The sequence below is a fragment of the Acanthopagrus latus genome, chromosome 16 (genome assembly GCF_904848185.1).
Source record: "Acanthopagrus latus isolate v.2019 chromosome 16, fAcaLat1.1, whole genome shotgun sequence".
NCBI classification, from domain to species: Eukaryota; Metazoa; Chordata; class Actinopteri; order Spariformes; family Sparidae; genus Acanthopagrus; species Acanthopagrus latus.
Genome location: NC_051054.1, coordinates 11,858,278 through 11,882,386, shown reverse-complemented (window position 1 = coordinate 11,882,386; position 24,109 = coordinate 11,858,278). Strand labels below are relative to the sequence as shown.

The following is a 24,109-nucleotide window of genomic DNA, read 5'->3' as shown; positions in this document are numbered from 1 at the left end:
ATTCACACAACTTTCATCTTCATCGCTCTCATTATTTTTGAGAGTTTGAATGACAGATACACTTGAATTTCAAATGTTAAAAGAGTGTATCTGCTGTGGCTGTTAGCAATAATACAAGGGCCGAGCGCATTAAGCAGGCTGCACTGAAGTTTTTTTAATGATGGCGAAGAAATGCAGAAATATGCCTCGCTTTCTGTTTCTGCGTGTTTATCACCAAGCTGAGTTGCAAATCAAGTCTGGAGTGTAAAATGTCTCTGAGTAGACACAATAAATCCATCCTACAAATGTGTTAAGCGGGATTAGCATTGTAAAAAAAAAAAACATAAAGCAAAAACTGGCAAAACTGAAACTTATATTTGCATGTACTGGCTGTATTCTATAGACAGGACTGAACTCAGAGGATTAATAATGACCGGATTATCATAATTCTCTGATTTGTTCTCTTCTCTCCCTCTGACTTTAAATTGAAAATACTTCTTTGCCCTACTACGATAATTATGTTGTGAGGATTTGAAAATGTGACAGCCCAAGTAACAAACTTTTCTGTGTTTTATATTATTGCATTCTATTATATACACTTTAGGTCGCAATTTTAAGGGTAGCTCCCTGACAAGCATTACAAACTCATTGGAGACAGAAATAAAGTTCCTGTAACTGTTTCTTTTGATTGCATCGCACAGTATGAACGTTAGAATTAGTCGCTGGTTCTGTCTGGTGACATGGAGTGTATCTGACACTTCAATTTCTCTAATCGTTTCCCTTTGTGCTGCTGCATTACTCTCAGCCTCAGTGAAGAAACATCACGCCCCTCTCCTCCCTCTTTATCTCTTATCCTCCTCTTACCCCTCTCTTGTGATATCCCTCACCTCCCCATTTTGCCACCCTTCACCCTCCTTCACAGTCTCCCTCACACACACCCACCCCTCCTCACCCAGCTGAAGACTAGACAGTGGCGGTGCGCAAGCTTGGCTCTGTCAGGCCCCATTTCCCTCTGCCTGCCTCACTGCACTGCCCACCAGGGTCTGCAAAGGAGATTATTGCAGCTCAAAGCTGTTCCTGAGCTGCAGTGGAGCGCCTGGCACACATCGTGCAGGAGAGCAACCAGCTCCGAACTAGCCAGGGGGAATTTCAATGGAGTAGATACTAAATATGAACATCAAGTAGAGCGAGTAACAAAGCCAAGGCAAAGATATTTTTGGGATGCGGATGTTTTCCAGTTAGGTACTTCTGGTTTCCAGGATTGTATAATTTTACCTGCTGTGAAATTTTAAATCCTTCAGCGTGTTCTGAATGAATGAACAACTCTTATGTTTTACAGCAATTCATAATGCAGGTCTGGTGAGACAATCCATTTGCATCAGATGTACAAGGCTGGTGTGTGTTCATCATATCTGGTCGCGTGTATCATTTACGTCCTATGTACACAGTGATCATTGGCATCTTTGTCTGCAGCAGTATAGGGAATCAGTCTGACACACTTGAGCTCAGGATTATGTCGCCTCTTAGAGTAAATCTCCCTTTATCTTTGATGTGTTCTAAGATGTGGACCTTTTTTATAGTGGTTTTTATGGTCTAATTAGTTTCAGCCATCAAGACTTGGAGGATGTGTGTAATTGCTTTTGCTTTTTTCCCTGTTACTACTGTTAATTTATCCCTTTCATTACTTGATTGTTTTGGCAACCTAATAGCTTTTAATGCCTTGTTCTGTTCCTCAGAAACAGAGAAAATTTTCTTCAGGTTACCTGTGTGTTTTAGAAAAGATTTTTAGATTATACTTTTTGTTTTTTAAAGCCTTGAAGGGTGATTTGCTAACTCCTTATGACCCGGGTCTCTGCCTGAGATCCTCCAGCAGCAATCCAGCTAAAGGTTCCAAAATCTCAACCTACTCTCATCCTCCGAGCCACATATTTCCACTGTGGTATTTCTAGATATTTCCACTCTGAGCCAGATATAACCAAACTTCCCAGTTTTCTTCCAATCTATAGTCGGAAGGTTTTCACAGAGGGCTTTGGTCACATGTCATTTACAGCCTGATTTTTGTAACATTTTATATCTAAGCATGACATCAATGAGTTTTTTTTATTGCTGTTGACAGTATTTTGGGGTGAATAAAAGAGATGTCAATTATCCTCTGTAAAAAACTGTGACTCTAATATGTCAACAAAATGAAACAATAAGTTTGACCCTGGCTTTATCCACTGTTCAGATGCAAATGAGGGCATACATAACTAGATAATGCCCCATATGCATACTTAAATAACATAACAAAACTATATATATATATACAAATACTATTGTCTTAATGTAAGTGATCAACTGGGGAAGTTTTATGGTGGGTTTATCCTCATTCACCTGTAGTGGCTCCCCAATGTTTCTTTGTAAAAATGAATCTGATATACCCAGAGCAAGAACTCACCAGGATAAGCTAATGAAAGATGTAAGTTGAAAAGTAATTCTTTTTAATTATAGATCTATCGTTTGGGCCCTGGGGCAAAATCCTACTCTAACCATTCAGACTGGCAGGGTAAGAGCTGCAGTGAAGCAGCCTTGTAATCTAAAAGATAATTCCCTTTCTTTCCTCTCCTCCATCGATCACGCTGCCAGTCCTGCATAGCAAAGCGGCCTCAATTTAACCCTCATTCATAAACGTCCATATTTAAACTGAAAGCACTAAAACAATGAGAACTGAGAATTAACATTATTTCAAAGCTTTTGGGGTGTGGGGACACTGAAGTCTCCAAATGCTCTAATATAATTGTACTAACCGCATGGCAGACAGCTTCTCCCCCTTCCTCCAGTCCCACAGCACAATGGTGTGATTGTCGTCCAGGCCCACCGAGGCGAGCCGTTTGCCATCCGCTGTGGAGGGAAAACCAAAACCACTCAGTACAGCGCGGATAGAGCCAGCTCCTGACTTGCTTCATTGAAGTTTGGCCCTTGTTAGCGACATGAAAGCAGCCTTGTGGGTTTGATCTACGGCAGGTGATTCACCAACACTGACATACAGATCACAGCAACTGCCTCTTTCTGGGGCCAATTAAAGGAAGCTAGAGGAACAGCTCTACCTTGATGCTGTCAGACTGCTGCAACTAAAAGACAGCAGGAATAGGTTTTTTGGTGTCTGGTAAACTGGGTGTCATGTGAATTGGACCCTTTTTTATGTGTAAAAGACACTTTTTGTTCCCTTGTGAAAGCAGGAAGTCTGGAAGAATTTGTGAATACAAAAAGTAAGTTTTGTTGAATCTGTCTGGATTGGAGAACTAAAAGCCAAGTGAGAGAGCGGCACCGACCAGAAAAGTCCAGAGCGCACACTCCGAGCTGGTGGAAACCCCTCAACACAGACATGGGTTTTAACGTTTCCGTGTCCCAGATGTGGATGGAGGAATCTCTGCCGACCTGGATAGACAAGCACATCAAACTTAATTCAACCCATTAACACATGAGAATCTAGACTCTGATGCAGGAAAGAATTGCTCTCACTTCATCTCTAACAAGCCATAAACCAAAGTTAAAAAAAAAAATCATGCTTGCAGCTACCTGGCCTGTTGCTACAAAGTCCTTCAGGGGATGGATAGCTAGACAGAGGATGTCATCATCATGACCCATGTAGAAACGTTGGGTATTCTGTTGTCTGTTGTACACCACCCCAATGGCAGCTACATGGTAGACTATCTCCCCAGTCTGGGTGTAGAACAGGTTGCTCCTGCAATCATAACCCCTGTAGCTGCAAAGAAACAAAGAAAAATGGTGTGAGTCCTTTGGAGGAAAGGAATAAATTAGAACCATGATTAGAATTTTTAGAAAGCTTGTCTCTTTGAAATTTATATTGGACTTTCCTGGGGACAGCCTACCCATGAATGAAGTGCAGCTTCACGCCGCTGCCCGGTGCTCGCTCTCTCTTCTTCATGGCCATCGCTCGATGCTTCTCTTTGCACTGCTCTTTGAGTTGAGGTAGATCTTCTTTATAAACCTGGATACATGCAGAAAAGTCTGTTGGCTCTGTGTTTAAAGGAACATTTCACCCAAAAATTAAAACTGAGTCATAATCTACTGACCCTCATGCCGATGGAAAGTGGGGCGAACTTGCATAAGAATCAAAACGATTTCAAAAGACTTTATTTACACCCTTTTTAAAAGCCAATATCTGCTCTTTAGCTGTGAAGCTAAAAGTGTTAGCAAACATCCCATCTGAAGTGGGTACTCAAGCTTGACCTAGCATTGAGGCAGTAAATAACATCTTTTAAAATCATTTTTGGGATCTCTGGGCTTCTGGGAACTTAGAATATGCTGTCAAGTCGTATGGAGCCATTATGTATATTTCAGTTTTATAACAAGTTCTCATCTACTCCAGTTGTTTAGGAGAATGCTGCAACACTGTTTTGCTGTGAAGCTCCAGAAATGCTTTGTGTACTACTTCACCAGTCTTTCCATCGGCATGTGGGTGAGTAGATGATGACTGAATTTTCATTTTCATGTGAACTTATCCTTCAGTAACAAATAGGATACACAAGGTTTAAAAGACAAACATTAATGTGATCACAAACCTGTCGTCTATATGTGAGCTGCGTCTCCTGCTCAATTTCTGAGTCCATCTCAGGTACGTCTGACTGATCGGAGTCCGACTCTTCACTGTTAGAGTCTGCCAAGGTCTCTGCAAGCAGAAACAAGGTTACATCACACCTCAGTAAGTAAAATCCTTCCCTGCCTCTAAATCAAACGAACAACCCGCTGCACACTATGTAGGGAAAACACTGCACCATGTTTCAGTGGAAGCGAGGGTCGATCATGTAATAATACTGTGACATCTCCTATTTATCAGGCGGTCGCACTGCACAGTGACATCGCTCAAGACAAATGGATAAAATTGCTGATGTAGCACAGTGAAGGCGTGCCAGGACGAGGCAATAAACAGAACTGGCAGCTAAGGACGGCTATTCACAAGATCCATTAGGAGAATTAAAAGGAAAGGCAGTTAGTATGTGCCTTAATTTCAGAGAGCACAGCTGCGCTCTGTCTCAGGAAAAAATATGACTTGGGAATGACAATGCAATTATACCTTCCAAGCTTCGTTCACTTTTATTGGATTTGTCTTAATTAATGCGATGGCTGTTCCTTCGCAGAGCTTTATGGAAATGGTGGTTCACGAAGGAAAGTACGGAAAGGGAACACTCTAGTACATTAATTGCTCTCTGGTGGTTAAGCACGCCAAGTTCATGAGGCTGCAGGGAGAAATGCAATTGCACATTATGTAACAGCCATTTTCATTCAAACAACCCCTGATAGGTAACTAAGAAATGCACCGTAACATATGATTTCATTAAATGGGTTGACATCAACGCAATTTTATGTGGAAATAGTCATTCTTTCAGACAGATGGTAGTGAGCAGCAGCAGCAGTCAGCTGATTCTAAATGAATACTTTGACATTTTATGTGTCATGCGATATCTCTCACTGTCCATGGTCCTGAAATCTCTGCTTTAAATGCTACACTTGTACCGCAACTGTCAGTCTCCTCTTGGCTTCACCTCCATATTTCATGTACAGTAAGAATTCAGAAGTGCATTTAACAAAAAAAAAACTATTCCATCAAAGCCATTTTGCAACACACTCCATTCACTGAGTGGGACATTGAGCAGACATCAAAATCTCCATCAGGGTTCCCCACTTAGCCTGATTTGATAATGTTTGGTTGGCAGGAGCCACTGATTTTGTGAAATAAGTAATATCAGAAATGCAAGTCACTGGCCACCACACAGGGATACATTAAAATGTGACACTGTAATAATCCTGATTGGGCTGATGAAGGTAAAATGTAATTTTTTCAGATACATTTGGACATAATGGCTACATCATCATCACTGTACCTTGTGGTGCTATATGCAGAGCTTCTTTAGACTTTCTTTCAGGAACAAACTTCCACTGGAACACAGAGTGATCAGCACCGCCAATAGTTATGACCCACTGATAGTCATGTGACCATCTTGCGTTGGTTATGTGGGCTGAGTGACCTAAATACTTCTTAAATTTTGCACCTAAAATCAAGAGGAAACAGATCAGTAACAAAGCGGATATAAATACAAGAACTGGGCTTTAAAAATCAGACAACTAAGACTCCTTTACCTTTTTTTACACATGGATATCGTAGAAGTTTGACTAAGCCATAGTCGTCAGCTGTTACTATGACTTGATTGTTAAAGTTGGCGTCCACAGAGTTAATGTCATTGATATCTGAGTACTTGGGCCATATTCCATTAATTTCAGGGCCCAACACACACGTCCATGAAGCCCACTGTACCAGCTTCAGCTCCTCCCTGTTGGTCACCTCCTTCCCACCTCAATAGGAGACAGAAACATTTTATCTCACAAATAAGTTCGGACATAACTTTGCCTTTTTTCCTCTTACAGTTCCAGTATTTTACACAAAATATGATTCACATAGCTGTGATACAAAGGTGATCTGCCTGGAAACTCAGACTTACTTGGCATCCTGTAGAAGAGCCTCCTGCCGCTGCCGTCATTGGTCTGCAGGAATTTGCTGTCCGTGGACCAGTCCATGTGTGTGATGAAACTGTTAGAGCCGATGCACTCGCCCACTTTCTTGTACCTCTGCACGACACCATAGATGTCCACTGAGTTATCATTTGAGCCAACAGCTAAGTGGGCTCCATCGGGGGAATACTTTAACTCATGGATGGCCTCCTTCCTGTCCTTGATGTGGACTACCTCTGTCATATCTCTGGAGGGAGGCAGAGAAATGTATCTTGAATTAGGAGCCAATATGGAGTCAAAATGATGAAGCTCTCCACTGCAGCAGCCATTCGCAGAGCATCAAAATTTCCCATTTGGCCTCCAAATTGTGTACCCACCTGACTCTGAGGACGGTGAAGGAGCCATCCTTCATTCCCAGCGCCAGGTGAATCCCATCAGTGCTCACGGCGGCACAGCGAATAGGCTCCTCCATGTTACAGCGAGCAATCAGTGCATGATCTATAAGGCTCCATATCCTTTAGACACAGAGGAACAGGACAAAAGAGGAGGTGAAGCAGAGATGAGTTAACACTGAGTCAAAACAACCATGGCGATGATGTTTGTGGTGTATGTCCTTGTTACGAATTTGGTTTATGACTGCACACTGACAATAGCTTTATTATTGTAAACAAAATGAATCAGTGCAGCACTCTCTGCCCAAGAAGACCTTCTTTAGAGAGGATCAAGGACAGTTCATTACCCCTTAAAATTTGAAACAAGAAAATGTGGAAAAATGTTCTTTAAACTATGATTTTGTAAATATATGAATTCAAGTAACAAAGCAATGACAAAAGCTTTTAGAAACACATTTCAAAGGTTATGTAGGAAGGAGATGTTTGTACCACCACCATCAATAACTGTATTTTTACAAAAATATACTTAATACTGATTTACAACCCTGATTCCAAAAGAGTTAGGACACTGTGTAAAACCTAAATGAAACCAGAATGCAGTCATTTGCAGATAAACTGCATTATTGTCTCTGTCCCCTTTAATCTGTTATCAGGATTATAATACATATTCCCCAAACCGAAACAAAAAAAAGGTACTTGAATCACTGTTACATGGCAGCAAGTATCTCTCAAAGACCTCTGTCAGGTTAACATTGAAGCTTCACCTGACTGAGCGATCATCACTTCCTGTCATGGCCAGCGGCTTGGTGGGGTGGACAGCTAAAGCCCACAGCTCACCCTCACAGTGACCCTGCATGATGAGGAAGGGCTTGTTGCGGTCGTGGACGACGACCTCGAAGATCTCACTGTCCTGCGTACCCACCAGGATATGATCTCCCCGCCAGCAGACGCTACGCACGGACAGCCCTGTTAAAAACACACATATACATTAAAAATCAGGAAAAAACCCAAACATTTAAAAGCATGCTAACATGAAAGCCGACAGACATTCGCCAACGCCTATACAGTCATATAAAGAGACACGACAGGGATTATAGACAGGAGGTGCAAATAGCCATCTGCAGGCTACCTAGGACGGAGATTCTGACAGGAAAATGCAACGACAGCACATGCTGTCAAGCCAATCAGCAACCGACTCTGGGCAATACAGCGAGAAGAGGATGGCAGAAGCATGTGCTGTATACATATGTGAACGTAACATCTGTATACGGCGTAAAAACTGCAACATAGCTTGGACTTAACTTACAACAAGAGGAACAGCAGAACAATGTGGGGACTGCTACAAACAGACTGACATATTAACTTCGCCTGCAGTGACATTACCCACCTCGGCTATTTTCACCTCTAGCTACTGTTAGATCCAAGATTATAAATACAAGAGATGGAGAAGATAGAAAGGAAAAGAAAGAGAGCATTAGTAAGGAGAACAGAAATGGCACAAAGGCAGTTTTTACCGAGATTCAGACAGTTCTTCTAGTGCCTTCGGAGGCCTCAGCTTTGCCTGCAACCTTTCTGTACTCAGATTAAAAACAAAAGATGCAGTTTGACATCACCTTTATATCCTTGGTCTGTTTCCCTGAGATCAATGACAGTAATTGGTTTGAAGTTGAGATCCCACAGCCGGACACAGCCATCTCGGCCCCCGGTGGCGAAGCCCTCTTCACAGACATTCATGCTGAAAATCCCTGACTGGAGGAAATGACAGTCTGTCAATGAGGATCTGCACAACAAATGAGCAACGACAGAACTAGCCCCACAAACAGAACACGTAGTGCTGCTGCTCAGCCAGGCATTTGTTTAACAAGGCTTTCATTATTACAAACCAGCTACTGTGGCCTCAAGATAACACAGAGCGAGGTAACTGGGGGTGTCATATTTGTTTTTATTACTGGAAAGCCTGACTGAAGGCCTCCTTAGGATAAAAGTTTTTGTATTCAAAGAGAGGCACCTTGTTAAACCCTCAGTGAGACATTTGGTGGTACAAAATGCAGGAATGAACATGTACTCTACTGTAGTCATTATCCCCTCCCCCAACCTCCCATCCCCTCACCCAGCTGTTGATCCAATAGATATCATTTAATCCTGTGGAGCAAAAGGCTGATCCTTTCTACAGAGCAGAATCAAACGAATCCAGCACGTGTGGCCTCCACCCCGATTGGGGCTTTCACTGGGATTCTTTGGTGCGTGGTGAAGCAGGATGTGTAAAAGCCTGAGCCACGGAGCACAAAACTCACCCCATGAGCTCCTTGCACTGTCCTCATCAAGTTGATCCCTTTCCACACGTAGATGTCACCATTCAAGGCACCCGAATATGTGACCTCGTCCTTGGCGCACGCAAGGCAGAGGATGGTCTGGAGATCCCCCGTTTTGCCAAAAACGCCACGTTTGGGTGTGAGAGCATTACCGCATAAGCTCCAGAACTGCAAACACAAAACCGAAAGAGTGAGAGAGCGGGGTGGCTAATAATCCCCCCATGTAATCCTGTCCTGAAAGAGCAAATAGACAATTATGGAACATTTGGATACAACAGAGTGAAAAACCCATCAAGTCATTTCGAGTTTGACAGCCACACACAGAGCAGCTCCATTAACACACACTCGCACACACACACAGACCTTGAAAGAAAGTCAAATTCAAAATGCTCTCCTCTTCATGCGATACTGGGAGCTCTTGCTGGGGGTCAGTGTTGTAACCACCTGATCAGCATGCACAGACACACACGCACGCACGCATACACGCCGGCTCATTATTTATGAACAAGGTCATCGGGATGCACGGGCCGGGCTCGTCTGAGGGCTAAATCCATCAAACGGAGGGGGAGAGAGCGTAAGGGAGACGCTCCGTCTGCATGGAGATGAGATCACAGGGATGAAGCTCGAGGAGGGCGTCTCGAACGCAGCCGTTGGCAAATGAAACACAGACGCACTCGTCACCAGCAAGCATCAGGGAAATGACGGCCCTTTTTCTGGATGTTGCTGCGCATTACCTGAAGTCTGGTTCACTGCGAAAAACCTTTTTTACAAATTACCTTGGATCAGGATGATTCTGCTCAGAAATTGTAGGCAAATGGTGATGCTGTTCTGGACCACATAAGAACTGATCTGCAGAGGCTTGATCGACAGTCACGCAATGAACAAATAAGCTCCTCAATAGTGACAGCTTGTCACACCCTCACTAACAACTATCCTTCTGACTGATAGGGCTGCTGCGTGCTAACAGGAGGGATCGATTATCAGAGACAGGCATCGCAGCCTCAGATACAGCCCTGCCATCAAGCATCTAAGGCTCGTACGCACCTCAACAAGACAGGTTTCTCCAAATCCTGAGCTACTGACCGAGCCCTGAGCGGGCATTGCATGTGCATGAGCTTACTTGTGAGGTGGGGGCTGAAGGTTAAGCAGCAAACATCATAGGCTTGTGACTGTGAGTAATCTGTAAAGGTGTATATGCAGGTTGAAGTGCGTCACGTGCAAAGGGTTGGTGGGAGAGAGGGGTGGGAGGGGGTTTTGCAGCCCAGCCTGTTGCAGAGGCAGCGGGGAAGGATGCGGCGTGACTGCACAGCCCTCCCTGCCCACAACTGATAAGGCAGCAAGACACGGGCGCCGGCTAATCCCCTCACTGCTGAATTACTGAGAGGAGACGAGATGCTGGGGGGGTTTATGATGAGGCCAAGAGCAAGAAAGAAAGGCACAGAGGGAGAGCTGAGTAGAAAGGTTGAGACTGGAGCAGGAAAATGGGAGTGCTATGAGTGTTGAAACCAGGACCTGGTTAACAGTGTTGCTTTCTCTGTGTAACACTTCATTTCTTAAGCATCCTCCAATGCAATTCGGGCAGAGAGGAAGTTGCTCCCCTTATCCCAGGATCAGGGGTATGTTAGTAGCTCAGTAACCTTTGCCATCGCTCCAAGGAAAACCTTTTAAATGTAATTAATGCAGAGAGGGTCGTAACTCACCAGCTACTGCACTGCATCACCTCTCACCCCTTTCATCTCACTCATGATAGCCCCTCCCTGTCCGACTACAGTGACCCTGAATGTTCTCAGAGTGCAGGGAAATACACACTCATAGCCAACCTATTTAAAGCATACTTGATGTTCAGATGCAACTGCTGGTGTCTAATAAAGAGTTAGCTCAGCGGTAATTTTCATCTGCAATCACTTGGCACTTCACTGTTACGTCTTATAGACTTACACCCCCAGTGTTCAGCACAAAGAAATGCATTTCTTTATGGATGGACACAATACAACCGCAGACATGGCAGAGATACTAATTTTCTCTGTTTAGAAAAAGCAAGGAGGTTGACCTGAAAGGTGAGCAGCATATTTTGCAAAGTACTGTTAAAAGATTTATAAGCCATGATGCATGAACTCTACATGCTACCAGTGTTAGCTAAATGTGCCACTGAACTCTTCACTTTGAAGAAGTGTGTCATGGTTTTGGGTTTAGTCATTTCCTGAGATTATCGCCTCCTATCACTGCCTGGCTTTATCTTTTTTCCCTTTTTCCTGCTGATTGTTAAAATTTTTCATAGCTCTCGAGGTATTTCGGACTGGAAAAAAAAAGAAGGAGTTCACAAACACATCAGAGATCTTCGAGTTCAGCTGACTCACATACATAGACAAAGCTCTGTATGACATTATACATACACACAATAACTGAACAGCACTAGAGACAGGGGACTAAGGAGATGCAAAATGATGCAGTATACCACACAACCCATTTTGGTGTGTTCACTATGATGGGATACGCAAGTTTCAAAAGTCTGCAAATAGACACTGTGATCACACAGGAGATGAATGAAAAGCAGTGATTGGGAGTAATTTATTTATTGTAATAAATGGGCTACAACATCCCAACATAGGGCTGCGAGACAAGTCTGAGAGAGTCTCGAGAGGCTTCACAAGCAAAACTGCTGGTATGGCCATTTAAACAGCTTCTAATGAGCAGCTAGCAAGGCAGTGTGCAGCTGATTGGTAGGTGTGGTGTTTATATGTGTGTGTGTGGGCTCAAGAGGAGCACCCAAAGGTTTGAGCTGTCCTGAACTAACCATAATACAAATGATCATATAATTAGCTGGGAGGAGCTGTGTGATGAGGCGAGTGCTGCCATCAGCCACGGTGCTCGTCATAGAGGTTGTATTTTCCTCAGCCTGCTAGTGAGTGGATTACTGGGACTAAATCTCCTGGATGCTCTGAGTGCTATAATCGCTGAGCGAGCACAGGGCCGGGGAGCAGATGTCACATGGTCCGCGGGGTGAAGGCTGGGGAATTATGTGGGACAATTGCTGGATTGCCTTGGCATCGGGAAACCAGAAGGGAGGTAAAAGAAGTAGAGGAGGAGGAGGAGGGGGAAGACCAGAGGATTCAGCGGGGACTGGAGGGGGGTTGGGTCCGGCGGCTGGACGGGGTTTCTGTGCCATGGTGGTAGGGGAAGAGTTCAAGGGGGGAATTACTACGAGAGGAGGCAGGTCAAGCTGGATTGACAGGGAGTCATCAGTGAGATGTTACACTACTGGGAAAGACAGCACAGTAGGCTAAACCTCCCCACCCACAGTGTTTAGCCTTGCAGGGGCAGTGGACACACTTCCTACCACGATTCAGTCTCTACACAATGTTTGGGAAATAAGCTTCCGCTGTGGCTCTGAACTCCTTGTTATTTCCTAATGGCCGTGCCTTTCAAGGAACACTACTACATATCCCGAGGGAAGGCTTGGCAAAGACACCCTGCATCGGCTCATCAAAGATGTATGAACGCCACTCTTCTGTGAAAAAGAAGTGATAGAGATAGGCCTGAAAAAAGGGAAGCGAGCGCAGCTGCAGTGTGCACAAGAGACGGGTTTTAAAAAGCTGAATGAGGAGGGCTGAAAAAGGGAGTAGTGGAGTCATGCTTCCACAAAAAAAGAGATAATTTTTCCTCTCTGCAGTGCAGATTACTACAAATTTAAGGGAAGAGACTGTGAGTCATTGCCTGTCCTACTTATGTTAAGTGCCTAATAACCATGGACTCTGGAATAAAGTGAATTTGCATATATCTATATTAAGACTTTGATATGGTCATGGCGATAAAGCGGAGATGGCAGCAGAGAAAAGGGGCATGGAGTCAACGGATTCTTCAAACTTCCTAAAAATCATAATCTGTATTTGAGATATTATGCAAATGAGGCACGAGGGCTCCAGCTCTCAAGAGCCGGCTGGAATCTACAGGGTGCAAAGTGACCAGGAAGTGGCTATACCTTGATATGTTTGACACCACAGCTTACAAGCTTGCTCGGCTGGTACAGATCCCACGATATGTCGAATATCTGCGGGTAGGAAACAAACAATGCATTGAATATTGGCTCATTGTTACATAAACACCAAAACATCATATTTGCATTATACAGAGAATTGATGCTTCATGTATCTCTTTACAAAAGGCTTGTAGAAGAAAAAGAAGAAAAAAAAAATAACAGTGGAAATGAAAAGAGAAATTTGTGTTTGCACTGGCTGTGTTATAATGTGTGTGGGCTGAGTTAGACAACAACAGCTGCCTGTATTTCATTTTTTCAAAATTCCTTTTCATTAGCTGTGCACCCTCTCAGATGGGGCTCTGGAAAGCTCACGATCAATCAGGCCTAACTTGTTTATGTCCCTTTTGGGCAGGCGCTCCATCCTGCGTTTTATAGCTAATTGAAGCGGTCGATACCCAGCTTGTGACGGCGTCAGGGGAGGAAGCAAGTGTTTACCCTGTCTGTATGACCGGGAGCGGCTGCCAGAACCTTCCCTCTCCTCCAGTCCCACACACAGATTGTGTTTTTAGAGTCTAAACCCACGGACACCAAACACTGCAAAAAGAGAACAAAGAAAAAGAAATCCATGTCACAGATTGTACAGACTCTGCTCTGTTGCACTAATCACCACAAAACAAACCTAACTACCTCCACTGTAGCATGGCAGGCCACAATGAAAGAGCTAATAACGGCTACAGAGCAGAACAGAACAGTTGTCCAGCCTCTGGCACTTCCAGTGAGCACATTTGAGTGCTTTTTGCTGGAGGAGCCTCCTATAGTTGACTGCGAGTGAGTAGGCAGCAGCAGCAGCAGCAGCAGCAGCAGCAGTGGAGCAGAAAAGAGGAGAGCAGCTCATATGGAAATCCTTCTCCACTCTGCAGCTTCCACTACATGGTAGAGGATGTCCTCTTTGATCCACTACTGAATCAATGTTCGACTTTTGGATACAAGTCTCTGGTGAGGCATTTGCAATGTTCTAACTTGTATTAGAGGGGATTGTATTTTAATGACGGGCAAAGAGGCCCTGTGTGACGAAACCCGCTGAAACTATGCAGATGAGGGGGTTGAAAGAACATCCATATTTTGATTCTGTTCCATTCACAGTAACGGCGTGACTCGAGGGATGTTGCCCTGTCAATTTGTCCACCACTTTGTACAAGACTGAAATATTTCAACAACGATCATTTGTAAAGGAGAGTCTTTAAATTAAGACATTCGTATTACATCTTCAATATGACCATAGCGACATCCTTATGTGACATGAAGACAACTGGCTAGAATAGCTCAGAACAACAGGAATAAAGTAAAACAAGTTGCGCACTTTGAACCAGACAGCACAACTGCAGCTCATACTGAATATCTAGAAGTGATGTCTTGAGCATCAGTATATTGTTTTAATAGATGGACAGGGGTGACGGCACAAGGGATTTCTCTGGATTGGCCTGAGTTCAGCTCTAACTTCCTCCGATCCAGGAACAAGAGAGGCGGTGAGTAAATAGAGCCGCTAAACTGAGAAGCGATGGAGCTTCCTCTGGCTTTAAACACTGTCACATTCCATCTAAATCCCTAGCTCTCTACCCGGGCAGGAAAATAGCACAGGGTCATCTCCCTGTCTCTTACAGCAAGATACAGGAGGTATAACTCCACTACAAGAGCTCCTATGGGAGGAAGCGAGACAAGCAAATATAAAAACCTAGAGAAGGTTTTGCACACTATCGATTCTCATAGTTCAAATCAACATTAGGTGGAGACTGCAGCGTGTAAATATTAACTGGTGGCAAGTCTGCAGGGAACTCGTTTGAAAGGTGCAGCAGCAAGTTGCTTGAATAGCTTAGGTGATGAATATGTGTTGCATGGTCCCACTCTCTGGATGCCAGTTGCTTATTTCCACATGAGTAATTACAGGCTATTTCTCACCTTAACACAACCAGGTCCTGTCAAAGTCTCTGATGCAAACTACCAAATATGTTTTCCTGTAAAATCTACCAAATAGAGCATGTCTGGGTGCAGCTGTCCAGCTAATACTGCTGCAGCAATCACAGATGTGTCATTCACAAACTCGGCCTGGCAGGCAAGCTTCATAAACCGGCCTTGAGCAGCTTTCAAGTCGAGTTTTTGATTGTCGCCACCGTGCCTCTCAAACTGAAGATTTCTGGTGACACTTTCAGCTGTTTTTGTTCCTTTCAACAAGGCACAAATCAGAACCTCATGGAAGAAAAATAAAAGAATAGCATAACATTTTAAACAATGGGGAGGGAACAGTCAGTTTCATCATTTGAACATCATTGTTGCTGTATGCGAACTGTACCTGTCCCTCAAGGTCGAAGGCCAGACAGGCGACGCCGTGTGTGTGCACATCCTTGAGGATGGACACGGTCTGCACGGTGTAGGAGTCCCACACACAGATATAAGGCTCCTTGCCCACTTGTCCTGTGGCCACCAACACACGCTCTGGATGTAGAGCGAGACTGTTAAAGGGTGAGAGAGAGAGAAACATCTGGTTAGCTTCGACAAATTGCGTGCTAGTGTGTGCGTTTGTTGAACGAGGGATTCGGCCTCCCAGCAGAAACCACTGGGATGAGATGAACACATTAAGTCGGTGATGGGTCTGAGTATCGAAGCAGAGGGGCAGCTTGATGAGGTGACATTGTTCAATTAACTCAGTCATGCTCAAATACACACGCGCAGCAGGGCTCCTTGGATGCCTACAGGCTCTTCCTAGAATATATCAAAATCAGTGATAGTGATTCTCTGAATTTCGTTTCCATGTCCTCGATTTTGCTCATTTTGTCCAGCGTCCCTTCAACTATCCTCTGCCCATTTCACCTTAATTCATGGGGTTTTCCTTGCATATCACCAGGCATATGTTTGTAAAACTGTTACATAATCCCCCCTCCCCTCCCCTCCACTTGTACCTCCCCCACCTACACACAGTCCCACTCTACAGCTGAGCAACAGCCTGCTTTATAAAGCCCCCCCCCCTCCCCACTCCACCCATCCTTTCAGCAGCCGCCAGTCACGTTCCAGGCAGGCCTGAGTGATTCACTGGGCAATTCTTCCTCTTGCCTTGCCCTGGCCTATATATTTCATGCTGCGACGGTGCTCCCTCCATTATAATCAGACTGCCTGTTTTGCCAACTGCTCTCCAGAATTTTTAATCCTGGCTTTTATTCAGACAGCAGGCTGGAGAGAGACTTCGCAGATTGCCCAGAATCAACCTGCTGAAGGTGTTCTTGCACTTTACGCCTCAATCTACCTCTCTTCTTCTGTCTTTGTCAAAGTTTCCAGTGAGAATCTTCAGTGCCTGACACCTCATCTTCATTTCGAAACGCGCTGTCACCGCGGACTTGACAAAGCTTAACGTCTCTGAAAGCTGACGTGGGCTCGATGTGACAGCCCGGATCTCTGTCCTCCCTCGTCCCTCTCTCCCTGTTCTCTCTCATCACCTCCTCTTCCCCACCTTCTTTGCCGAACGTCTCTCCAACCTGGCACAATTTCTCATCTTACTTTTTATGAATTATATAATCAGAGCAAAGCAGCTATAAATAGCATTCAGAGGAAGAGGGAGAAAAATGATTGGAACACTTTGAGATGCAGACAGCCACCGCAGAAAAAAAAAAACAGCTTTGGCACAAGCAGGCAGGTCAGATCAAATCTGTCTGGTTTGATGCTGGAACAAGAAACACAAAATCTCCAACAGCGTCAACAGAGTCAATCTCAGGCCAAAAGTACATGCAGAAAAGCACTGAAACTCTGCTGGACTTTCACTTCAGTGATGTCTCATACTCTACCAGCGCTTAACATGTATAATGTTTCATGCTACTGTTTGGAAAATCCAAAGCAGTCGGAGCCAGCTACACCAAGATCACCGTTTCATTTACATTTCTGTCAGCTGAGGAGCTTGCTAAATGCCATCACTAATGACTTAGCCTGCGGTGCAATACAAGGGTTCTCTTGTTTGATACAGGCTACGGCTGTTCGATGCGGCTGTCCTCCATCTGTCGAGTCCTGTACGACAAAACTAGCTAAATACTGCAGCAATTAAGAATCCTAAACAGCCTGAAGTGAACAAACAGCCTGAAGAGCTGAGGTCTCACAATGAAGATGCAAAGATGCAGCACAGGAAGAGGCAAAGGTCAGCTGAGCCACCCAAAAGAGCAGGAGATACACTTGTATCCACTCCAGCATAAATATTTCACCCTCTTCAACATGAGCAAAACCAGCTACCGAGACAGCTTTGATCCACATTCCCTAGCAGTGATTTTGTTTGTCTGATTTTGCCCATGGTGAATTACAAATAAGTCTAGCAAGGTATATTTCCAATTTTTTTTTTTTTTTATCCAGCTGCACATCAAGTTCCATGTAAAACACCTGCCCTTCCAGCTTAAAACAGAAAACCTAGAATTAAAGTTAGTAATAGATGAGTGTGGTGCTGCTCTGCTTTATTAGATAATAAAAGACATGCTGTCATGACACCCATGAGGAAAAAGTCCTCTAACAGAATATTATCCTGGTTTCAGAAATGTGCTTAGATACAACAGGAAATCAAAATGAGAGGCTCTGTACACTGTAAATGGTAGTATGTTATGGCCAAATAAATAAATCAGACAGAGTTTTATCTTACTGATAATGCTAACTGAAGAAGAGATTAATCAGTCATCAAAATAATAATCAGTTGCATCCATAATACACATCATATTAGCTTGATAACTGACTTGATATCAACTTTTTTTTATTCTCTCACGAAGGTCACATTCAAAAGCAGAAGTTAATACACCCACAACTCTGTATAACCCTTCAGATTGTGTGTGAATGCAACCAAAGCGCACACCTCATTATGTCCATTGTATGGCTCTCTGCTCCGTGTGTGTGTTCTTGTGTGTGTGCAGCTCAGGCCCGCCTCTGGTCAAACACACACAGACTGCAGCATTTATGACAGACCAAAGCAGAGACATGGAGACAGCGATGTAATGTGGTCTGTGTGTTTTTATAGAGTTCTCACCTCACACCCTGCTGGTTGCTATCGGCTTGGGGTTATACATCACAGTGTTAATGTGGCAATAACAACAGATAATACAAGCAGAAGGCTGAGTTGCTTCAATTAGACATCGCCCAACACTTCTAGTGGCTCCTAAGTGATGATTGATTGGGGTTATTTGAAAAATCCTGCATAGTGTACATTTAAACTATTTGCAGGGATGCAATTAACAATCATTTTCTTAATCAACAAATCTGCCAATTATCCTCTGAAATAATTGATTAAAAATGTCAAAACATATATACATTTTGTCATAAATATGTTTTAATAATCCAAAGACTGGCATCACTGACATCTGGGCTGTTTCTAAGTAAAACATAACAACACGAGTAGCATCCTCCAGCTCATCTCTGTAAAACATTCATAACACAACTTAAGCAAGACGTCCCTCCGTGTTTATTTTCTTAATCCCAGCAACAACAATGCTGAATCATGCCACTGAACTAAGTAACTGTACTGAACTCGGGAGGATCCTAATCGGGGTAGACAGATTTGCTCTTTAGAGACCACACTCCCTTTCACAGAGTGGCCTGGCAGCTACTCGCAGTGATGATGGGACCTATAAGACCTCAGTATCTTACTGACACTCTGCACAGAGCACCTGGAATAAAAAGTGTAAAGGTAAAATATACTATACTGCATTAAACACTTCACAGGACATGGGTGTCAGTTTTGAACTTTTGACTTTACCTCACATGTTAATATGCAGAGGTAGCTCACATTAGCTCAGACAGCTTGCAGAGTGTCCCCTCTGCCATACCTGACTCATTTATACACTGACAACTCCAGCTAAATCTAACAAGAAATATTTATCAATATTTATCTGCCTCGCCAGGCTAAACGAAACAAGACCAGCCTCACTCTGGCATCTATAATCCATAGCTCTGGCTGTGGTCCATCAAAAAGTTAACAAGATATTGTAATATGAGACAGCCTTTTATTCCTGTGTCCATGACATGTCGCTGGCACTAGCTCTAACTCTCTATCATAACAGAGAACATGGACAAGCCAAGATTTTGAAGAAGAGGCACAGTACTAACACATCTTGGTGAACAGCAGAAAAACAAATGCTGTGAGAAAGTGACATTCTCATTAAGTATCAAATACTGTTTTTAAATTTAACAATATAGGAGACGCTGAGCTTTTTCAAATGCATCAGTGGTTAATGATACCGTGAGAATTTTGCCTAAATAACCCTAGAGTGGAAAAAAATCATTTAAACGTTATGATTTAAACAAAATAAACAACCAATAATTGAAAAGACAAATTAATCTGACCAAATGCTCTGTCACACAGCACTGTAAGATTTACGAATTAGGTGCCTTAAAAGATTGAACCTATGAATAAGCAGGTAGCACCCTGCTGCTGCCCTCTTCACCCACACTTGTTGAAATTTTACTCACAAGCAATGACACAAATACGTTTCCTCCCTATCTTTATCTGGACTAGATTGTGAGAGATGCTTAGCAGAAGTCATGGGAACACAATGGGATCACACACTCAAATCACCTTTTAGCAGTGTTTTTTTTGTTTTTTTTCAACTGTGCACATCTGTGTTTTGAATGCATTCGCATGCATGGTTCAGATCGGTGCGTTCATGTCCTGCATGTCAGCCTGCACTGCACTGCAAAAAGAGCAGATTAAGCTTTGCAGTATGGACAAACTCCTGTGCTGTAGGTTTTAAGCAGCAGCCTCAGGTGCTCTCAACTAGAATAAAAATCTGAGTTGCAACCGTGTGGAACAATTACAGAAAGAAACAGTTTATACAATTGTCTAGTCATTTCACTAACACGGCTCCAGGGAAATCAGGTTTTAACTACAGCATATTAAAATCTTATTATGTCATTGCCCAATAACCTGCAAATTTACACAGTCTCATAAAGCAACACGTGCACAAGGTAAGGCGAGACTGTGTTACATCCTTGTCCACTCTCAGTGATAAAAACCTGCCTAGTTGCTCCTCTACATAAGACTGGGAGACCAGTTAAAAGCAGCTGCAGGGCAAGATGAGAACCCAAAGGGAAAACAAGACCAGCAATTAACTGATGAAGTAAAACAGCATTTTTTTATGTATGACACAAACAAAATATAGCAGCAACCAAATTAGACCAAGAAGAAGAAAAAATAAGAGCAACAGAGAGAGAGAGAGAGACGGACAGGGAGCAGGATTTAAATCATAGAGCTATCTGAGGGGGCTGCATCTCTTCCACATGAGTTAGTGCAACGTGAGAGCAGTCCAACAGTTATTCAGCACTGAATCTGCTGAGGATTGCTCATTGTGCCATGGCAGTGGAAGTCAAAGGAAGTATTTATGCAAGCTAGGCATGGCACAATGTGAAAACTTCACGTCATGATTATCCCGGCCAAAATAAATGCAATTCACGATATCAACCTAAACTCATAAGTCGCTTGACCTTACATTTTGTAACAGGGATGGGAATGCAAACTGGAAGAGTTGAATACTATTCCACACATCAGACTGAATTTTTTTTGTGGGGGGTACCATGAGCAAGCCTTTTCTTCAGCTACAATGACAAGTTTAGGACTGTGGAATGACTGAACAGATGTGGGCTCCCCCCTTGTGGCAATTCAAAATAATTGAGGAATCTGTATAAGGGTGTATGTTAGCGAGCTACACAGCTGTTTCAAGTCATTAAAGTGAGCTTTTTCATGATTATTTCGGTTAATGGAAACTCACACCGATCATCCCAAGTGTTTTTATGATCCATATCATGACAATTTCTGTAACTGTCTAATCACATCCCAGAATATGAGCTTAGCCTTTTTATGTGATACATATTACTTGGTTTGTGCCGACAACAACAGACGGCTCAAGAGATCTGTAACTTGTACTGCAAATATCACAAAGATGTCTGATGGAAGAACTTTAGATCTTTGGTAACAAAAGACTGAATGACGTTACAACAGTAAGCATGGATGACACATTTGATGGATTGCCTTCGCATATGCATGCTGTATTTTTTGCATGAAACATTACACCGCGGTCCAGTCACTGACTTCTCCAGCTAAGCGTTTGAACTCAAGCACTTCACCCACAGGGCAGTGGAGGGTTAGTATCGCTATTGCCCCATTAATAATGAAGCAGGAGCCCAGCTGACTACCGACACACTATATAATGCTAGTCATCTCCTGGCCAACCCACGCACACATGTCAACACGAGCGCTGGAGCGTTGAACACAGGTTGTGTGTGGCATGCTGAGAAAAACAGTTTGAAAAAAGACGGGGGGTGGGGGGGGGGGGGGTTGGCAGATCATTGCATGTGTGTGATGTAACACTGGTGACTTTGCTGTGTGTTGATCAAAGAAGCAGGTGATTCAGGGTTTTGTCTCTTTGTCAGAGAAGCTCTCCAAGTCAAGGATGCCTTCAAGGACGGCTGTGTTCAAGTGCTTTTTCTTTTTTAGATCGGTGCTGGAGAGTTGAGACATGCAGAAATCTTTCAGGACATGTTGAAATGTGTCTGCCTGCCATCTGAGAAGTCCATCAATGACAATAATTGCTCAACAGTCACAGAAAAAACAATGTACAGAAACACTTTGCACTGACACATTCTTTAACAATCAGAAATGCTGCTTTTTGTCAGTGTTAATAGTGTAACAAATTAAATATATTTAATGATGAAACAATAATAACTAATACTGATAACTAATGTGATAATCTAGCAGCACTGAGACTACAAGAGGTGACATGAGGCGTGGCAACAGTGTAATCTCTAGTAGTGAGAGAGTCCAGAGGCGACCCTTCAATCGGGAGGGATAGTTGGGAGCACCTGTCCAGCTGGTGTGACACCGAAGCCCCCGTGCGAACTCTGGGGATGCTGCTGAGAAGGCGCGCGCCCCTCAAAGAAAAAATATCACGTTACATTACACAAGGTGACACCAGCACCTTAACAGTGACAACACTACAGTATCAGGTCGTGGGCTGCCGGAGCTGTCCGAGGTGCTGAAAAACCAAAACTATCATGCGTGTCATCGTTACACTACCTGATTATGTCATCGTTGTGCCCCAGGTAGAATTTCTGCTTGTGTTCCCGGGTGTTGTACACAACTCCCACACCGGCGACGAAATAGACTATCTCCTTGGCGGCGGTGTAGTACAGGTTGTTGCGGCACTGATGTCCCCGGTATCCGTACACCCACTCCAGTCTCAGGTGGCAGTTCGGAGCAGTCCTGTCAGCCATGTCCGCACTTCCGCGTGTGTCTCTCTGTCGCTGTCACCGGAGGATTCTTTTTTTTTCTGATAAAGTGTCATTCACCAGAAAAAAGGATTTATTTTAAGCCCATGCGTCCCATTAGTTCCGTTGCATTTCCACCAGTCCGGGGCGAGCGTTGAAATTAGGCGTTTGTGAGGGTCATGTGAATTTGACCGGATGAAAAAGCCCCTCTGGACTCCTACCGCACACAGCAGGTTTACCTAAGACGCTGTCTCCATTGTGGGGGAACCTACTCGTGCTTCTTAAGCCCCGGGCTCTCGCTGGCGGTCCTCCTCGACACAGGTCAAAGCTCCTGTCAAATCCTTCAAAGATGGAGCTGCGCTGTTATTCCGCAAGCACCGCCCGCAAATATGACGGATCAGCGCGCCGTCCAATCAGAATCCTGAGATCTTCCTCGGGGGGGCAGCACGAGAGGACGTCTCCGTCACTGCCAGAAAAGTTATCAATATCAACCCAGTGTGAGCTTATTCAGTGGTAATTTGCAGTTACCATGTATCGAGCTGTGATGATAATGTAATAACACATGCAAATCTGTGAGGCGAATAACAGTGATAATGATGAACTTACTAATAACTGAATCATGTATTTTAAAATACAAGACATCACTTATTCCTCAATTTAAACTCCATTCACACACAATACAAAATCCTACATAATGCAGTGCGTATGCCAACAACTCTCCTGTTTCTTTTCTTTTTTCTTTCTTTCTTTCTTTTTTTTAAAAATTGTTTTGTTTTATGCAAAGATGAGGTTGACACTTGGGAGCATTCTGGACTTAGTTTTAAACCAAGAATATTATTTCTCTTATCATTACAGTAAGCGCCAGAAAATACAGGCATTTGCTTAATTATTCATTCTATGAGGTTAGTTTCATGAATAACCATTTTCAATATCTCCTATTGTTTAGATTACCCTGTATTAAAACTGGAAATTACAATAAGTATGCTAGGATATGTAGCATATGATTATGCATTTAAAGAGATCTCGGTAATGGAACTATGCTTTTTTTTATTTTCATGTAGGCTTAGGGGTATTATTTTTCATCTATATAATTTACTGTATTAACAAAGATATGATACAAATACATTTGCTTCATTTCACTTTCTAGTAAACATGTTGGGTGTACAGATGTCAAAGAAGGACACTATTACAGAATTAAGAAATCAATCAAGAGGAAGTGATTATTTCAAGATTTATATTTGAACATACAGGATTAAAATCAGTTCTTTATTTAATGCGCATGTCGGATAAATGTGATGTTTGTAATGCTACAGAAAATGTTGAGCACCTTGTCGTGAAGTGTAGTAAATATGATGAAGGGGGAGAGGATAATGCATTAGGATATATGAACAAGGACTGAGATAGAGTTTGGAAGGGATTTTAGGGATTAGTGACAAAATGAGGGGATGTTATAAGGCCCCTTTTTATTTTTCTGAAAGATACAGGTTTAGATTGTAAGATTTTCTTTTACTGTTGCTTATTTTGTTTACTTATTTAATTGTGTGGGTGTGGTTAGTATTCTCATTAACCATGTACTTGTAGAGAATAACCTGAAGTAGTTGAAACCCTGAAGCTACTCACTCCGGTACAGTAGGTGGCAGCATGAACCTTTACACGTTGGTTTGCGATCC

General features: G+C 43.3%; 1 protein-coding gene across 5 annotated transcripts in view; it reads right to left on the bottom strand.

Moving 5' to 3' along the window:
- Positions 1–22,793, bottom strand: part of eml5 (EMAP like 5) — a 38,095-nt gene extending 15,302 nt beyond the window's left edge. For 3 of the 5 annotated variants that reach the window (XM_037072749.1, XM_037072750.1, XM_037072751.1), the window contains exons 1-16: positions 22,249–22,793; positions 15,517–15,676; positions 13,665–13,763; positions 13,173–13,241; positions 9,176–9,361; positions 8,495–8,630; positions 7,646–7,847; positions 6,867–7,004; positions 6,480–6,736; positions 6,121–6,333; positions 5,865–6,032; positions 4,545–4,651; positions 3,852–3,970; positions 3,538–3,724; positions 3,291–3,396; positions 2,766–2,859 (exon numbers count right to left, since the gene is read on the bottom strand). In XM_037072749.1, the coding sequence (XP_036928644.1) occupies positions 2,766–2,859; positions 3,291–3,396; positions 3,538–3,724; positions 3,852–3,970; positions 4,545–4,651; positions 5,865–6,032; positions 6,121–6,333; positions 6,480–6,736; positions 6,867–7,004; positions 7,646–7,847; positions 8,495–8,630; positions 9,176–9,361; positions 13,173–13,241; positions 13,665–13,763; positions 15,517–15,676; positions 22,249–22,445 (2,438 nt within the window). In that variant the 5' untranslated portion in view covers positions 22,446–22,793. Of the gene's footprint in view, positions 1–2,765; positions 2,860–3,290; positions 3,397–3,537; positions 3,725–3,851; positions 3,971–4,544; positions 4,652–5,864; positions 6,033–6,120; positions 6,334–6,479; positions 6,737–6,866; positions 7,005–7,645; positions 7,848–8,268; positions 8,293–8,494; positions 8,631–9,175; positions 9,362–13,172; positions 13,242–13,664; positions 13,764–15,516; positions 15,677–22,248 lie in introns of all 5 variants that reach the window. The other 2 variants (XR_005070408.1, XM_037072748.1) reach the window with 1 other exon arrangement.
- Between the last annotated feature and the right edge of the window lie 1,316 nt (positions 22,794–24,109).